The sequence below is a fragment of the Acyrthosiphon pisum genome, chromosome X (genome assembly GCF_005508785.2).
Source record: "Acyrthosiphon pisum isolate AL4f chromosome X, pea_aphid_22Mar2018_4r6ur, whole genome shotgun sequence".
Classification (NCBI taxonomy): Eukaryota; Metazoa; Arthropoda; class Insecta; order Hemiptera; family Aphididae; genus Acyrthosiphon; species Acyrthosiphon pisum.
In genome coordinates, this window is record NC_042493.1 from 35,342,958 (window position 1) to 35,347,445 (window position 4,488).

Below are 4,488 nucleotides of genomic sequence, written 5' to 3' on the forward strand. Positions count from 1 at the left end.
GTACATACAAGAAGAAAAAATGTTTAACTAAAAGTTAGTAGATATATTTATATGCTAGTTGGCAGATAATAAAGTTTATTTGATATTTAAAAATATAATTTAGTATGATATGTGAATTGTAAATTTAAATTTAAGTTATTTTTGTCACTAGGTATATGGACATATTATTATGGTACCATCATGGTTGCATGACTAAATATTAATTTGGTGAATTAGGTCTAAAATAATTCTTGTGTTATTTGTTTTAATACATTGAATGTATTGATTTTACAATGTAAATCCTTGAAATTTTGACTGAATAATTATATTAGCATTTTCTACACACCATAACATTTTAAAAATATTTTGATCTATTTTGAGCTGTTTACAGACAATTGAAAATTTTAATTTTTTAATTTTTTTTTTTTTTATAAATATCAATACAATTTTATTTGTTGGGCCAAAAAGCTTGAAAATTTAATACAACGCTCCTGATATATAGTTACCATAACATACAGTGATATTATATCATTGAATTCAAATTTAATACCATCCATTATACAGTGACCTACTCAGGGGCGGATCTGAAGCTTGGTTAAAGGGGGGGCGAATTTCGAATAGGAATATCCATGAGTAATATACAAGTACAATGAGCATGGTCAAACCTGGTGGGTGGAGGGGGTCACCACCTCCAGAAATCCGTATATCAATCCGGATCAAATTTTATAATCCTTATATTATAAAATTATCAGTATACATTTTTTCAACCCCCCCCCCCCAAAAAAAAAGCATTTCCTGCTGTTGCCCCGGCAATGAAGACTTGACCGTAAGTAATTTATGGAAAAAGAAGTACAACACTTAAAATTAATTGTAGGTACCTTTATTTCTTTTAAATAGCTATGACAATGTATTATTAAAAAATAGGTATAATTATAATAATAATTGTACGTTTCTTTTTTTTTCATTTGCAAATCTATTAATTACTTCTTCTATGTTTACAATAATATCTTTATGCGTGTGCAATAAAGCCAAGCCAGTCAGCCTATGTTCGCCCATTCGCGATCTCAACCATGTTTTTAATCTACAAATTAAAAAGAAATAAGCAAACATGCAAAGCATTTTGGAATTTAGATGCAGATATTGTCATCTTAAATTAAAAAGCAAAATTTTATTTTTATCATTAGTTATCTAACCTGCGCAAAGTGGAAAAGCTGCGTTCAGCGGAAGCAGTACTAATTGGCAAACTAGCAAGTATAGAAATTAAGGATTTAATTGTTGGGAAGATTATCCCACAACATGCATCCAAAGTATCAAAAACATTTTTTGGTAATATATCACCTAAAATGTACAAAATAAATAAATTGCAAAGCTAAATATTTTTTAAAACTTAACATTCATTTTTGATTGTTACCTACCTTTTAACTCTGATTTTTTCCATTTTTGTATCCATAACTCAAGTTCTGAATTTAATAAGTCATTATTGACCTCTTGAAAAAATGGATATTTATCTTTAATGTATTTAACAATAATTGAGCTACTATTAGTCTCAGACCATTGAATTAAATTGTTTGGTACTAGATATGTTAGCATTTTTATAGTTTGATTTTCTTGGCCATAAAATCTTTTTTCTAAGTCAGTTATTACACTGTCTAGGAGCGGAATGAAAATTGTAATTCTGAAATAGTCTTCACAATTATTTATGTTATTCGGATTTGATCTATTTTTTTGATGAGCTGACACCCTAGGCATTTTCAAATGAATGTCCAATTCATCCATCAACATTTTGCATTCATTATAAATGATTTGAAACGTTGTATTACAGTTTAGGCGATTGTTTTTAAGTACAGATACTATATCATCTATAACATTACTAGCTGATAATATATCATGGTTTATTCCTTGTAATAATTTACTAGCATGGAATGTAACTGAGAGTACAGATGATAAAGAATATATTGAAATAACAAACTCACAGTTACTTATCGAGCATAAAAGTGTTTTTGCTTTGGAAGATGATGATAAATCTTCCCAGTTAGTTATCTCTGTTAAAGCATCAATAATTTTGGGTAGTGACTTTTTAAATTGCAAAACACTATCATGCCGCTCTACCCAGCGTGTTTCACATAAACTTACAACATTATTCTTTAAATACTTTTTCAAAATAAAATTACGTTTTGCTGAACTATTAAAAAATGTTATTACTTGTTGCATGATACCTACACTATTTCTAATGGCTTGTACCGTCGATGATTTTGAAATGGATAAGTTAAGTGCATGATTATTACAAGGGCTGTATACTGCATTTTTAGCTGATTTTTGAACATGTTGAACGGCTCCTTTTATAGTTGAAGTCATTGTTGCACAACCATCTGTTGAAATACCAACACAATTATTGATATCTAGCTTTAAATCATGTAAAATATTGATAACTGTTGTTCCTAGTAGTTCTCCGCTCAATTTAGGTTCAATTTTTGATATATTTTCTAAGTCCTGGTCTTCATCATCATCATGTTCATCACCATATATCTTTTTATGACAGTTAACAAAAGAAATAAAACGTTCAAAAACTTTTCCAGATTTTAAGTACCGCACACTAAAACTCATTTGGGAAATTACTGAAACATCAGTCGTTTCATCAAAAATGATGCTGTAATATTTTGCTTCTTTAATCTCATTTGTTATGTAAGTAGTTATTTCTTTTCCAATGCACTCAATTAAGTTGTTTTGTATTGTATAACTTATATATGTAGCATTTTTAGAAGTAGACATAAGATGATGTTCAAGATTTTTATCGCCAGCATCTATTCTGAATTTAAGAAGTTCCCTAAAATTTCCTTGGTTAGTAATTGACTCTGTGTATGAACTAAAATCTGAAGATATATTTTTGGATAAAAGTTGGCCATCATCCCTGTGGCCCCTAAGTGCAATATTTTGACGTCCTAGGAACAATATTGACTTAATTATAGGCACTAAACGTTCACGATTTTCTTTAATTTCTTTCATGCGTTGGGTATCAATCATGTTTGCTACTATGTTCTCTGGATTCAAATAATTTTTTTTGAAGTCAAATGCAAATTGAACACAATTTTTATGGTAAATGTTATTTTGATGAACTTCTAAGTACCCTTGTTTACCCAATAACTTTGAATATTGGTCTAATGGTTCAGTAATTAATCTTTTTAACTGTTCTGTACCCCTCCTTCCAGATTTATAATTAGGCAAAAATAGTATACAATATTTACAAAATAAACCAGACTTAGCCTTGGAATACTCCAACCAACAATATTTTTCAAAATGGTTTTTTTTTACATATCGTTTCTCATTTTTACCTTGCTTAAGATGGGTAGAGAATGGATACACAAAATCTTTATCTGGTATGTTACTACGATTTAGAATTGCATATTTTGTATAGTCATCTAACTTAACATTACTTATATTTCCAATATCTAAAGATTCTAGACAATAAAATAAAAATCAGTTATGATAAATTATGTTATGTTTAATGATAATAAGATACTCACCAATAGATGCATGTTCTTTTGCAGGCAATACTCCTTCTTCACCACTTTTATTTAATGTTACTAAAAATTAAAATGCATTATTAGTCACTAAATAGTAAATTAAATTGAGCAATACATTATACCAGAGATACTTACCAGTAGGTTCATGCTCTTTAACCAGCAGTACCACCTCTTCTTCACCACTTTTATTTAATGTTACTAAAAATTAAAATGCATTATTAGTCAGTAAGTAGTAAATTAAATTGAGCAATACATTATACCATAGATACTTACCAGTAGGTTCATGCTCTGTAACCAGCAGTACCTCTTCTTCACCACTTTTATTTAATGTTACTAAAAATTAAAATGCATTATTAGTCAGTAAGTAGTAAATTAAATTGAGCAATACATTATACCATAGATACTTACCAGTAGGTTCATGCTCTGTAACCACCAGTACCTCTTCTTCACCACTTTTATTTAATGTTACTAAAAATTAAAATGCATTATTATTTATTAGTCAGTGAGTAGTAAATTAAATTGAGCAATACATTATACCATAGATGAATCCCGGAATAAAAATCCCCCGGAAAAAAAATCCCCGGAAAAAAAATCCCCAGACGAACAACCCCGGAAAAAAAATCCCCGACCCTAGGAAAAAAAATCCCCAGACTACAATATTACTCACAACCACATGCAAACGGTTAAACAAATATTTTTTAAACGTTAATTAGTATCTATAATTAATATTTAATTACAAATACGTATATTATATTTAATAATTATTGTTAAAAAAATTATATATTTTATGAATAATATTTTGTTTTAAATTACGATAATATATTATGTCTAATTCAACTTAACAACTTAACAATAATAATATAAATAAATAACTATAAAAAATTATAAAAAAATATAAAAATTAACAATAACATTTTATATTACTATATTTATTACTATACTATATTATTATTTCGAATGTATCGATCATAATAATTGTCAATAATAT

At 28.0% G+C, this 4,488-nt stretch overlaps 1 protein-coding gene across 1 annotated transcript; it reads right to left on the minus strand.

The window, feature by feature from the left end:
• Nucleotides 1-551: 551 nt before the first annotated feature.
• On the minus strand, nt 552-3,970 carry LOC115033457 (52 kDa repressor of the inhibitor of the protein kinase-like). The gene is made up of 5 exons (XM_029485996.1): nt 3,909-3,970; nt 3,774-3,833; nt 3,636-3,698; nt 3,501-3,560; nt 552-3,434 (listed from the first exon to the last, which is right to left on the minus strand). The coding sequence occupies exon 5, from the start codon at nt 2,998-3,000 to the stop codon at nt 1,387-1,389; it is 1,614 nt and encodes a 537-aa protein (XP_029341856.1). The 5' UTR covers nt 3,001-3,434; nt 3,501-3,560; nt 3,636-3,698; nt 3,774-3,833; nt 3,909-3,970; the 3' UTR covers nt 552-1,386.
• Between the last annotated feature and the right edge of the window lie 518 nt (nt 3,971-4,488).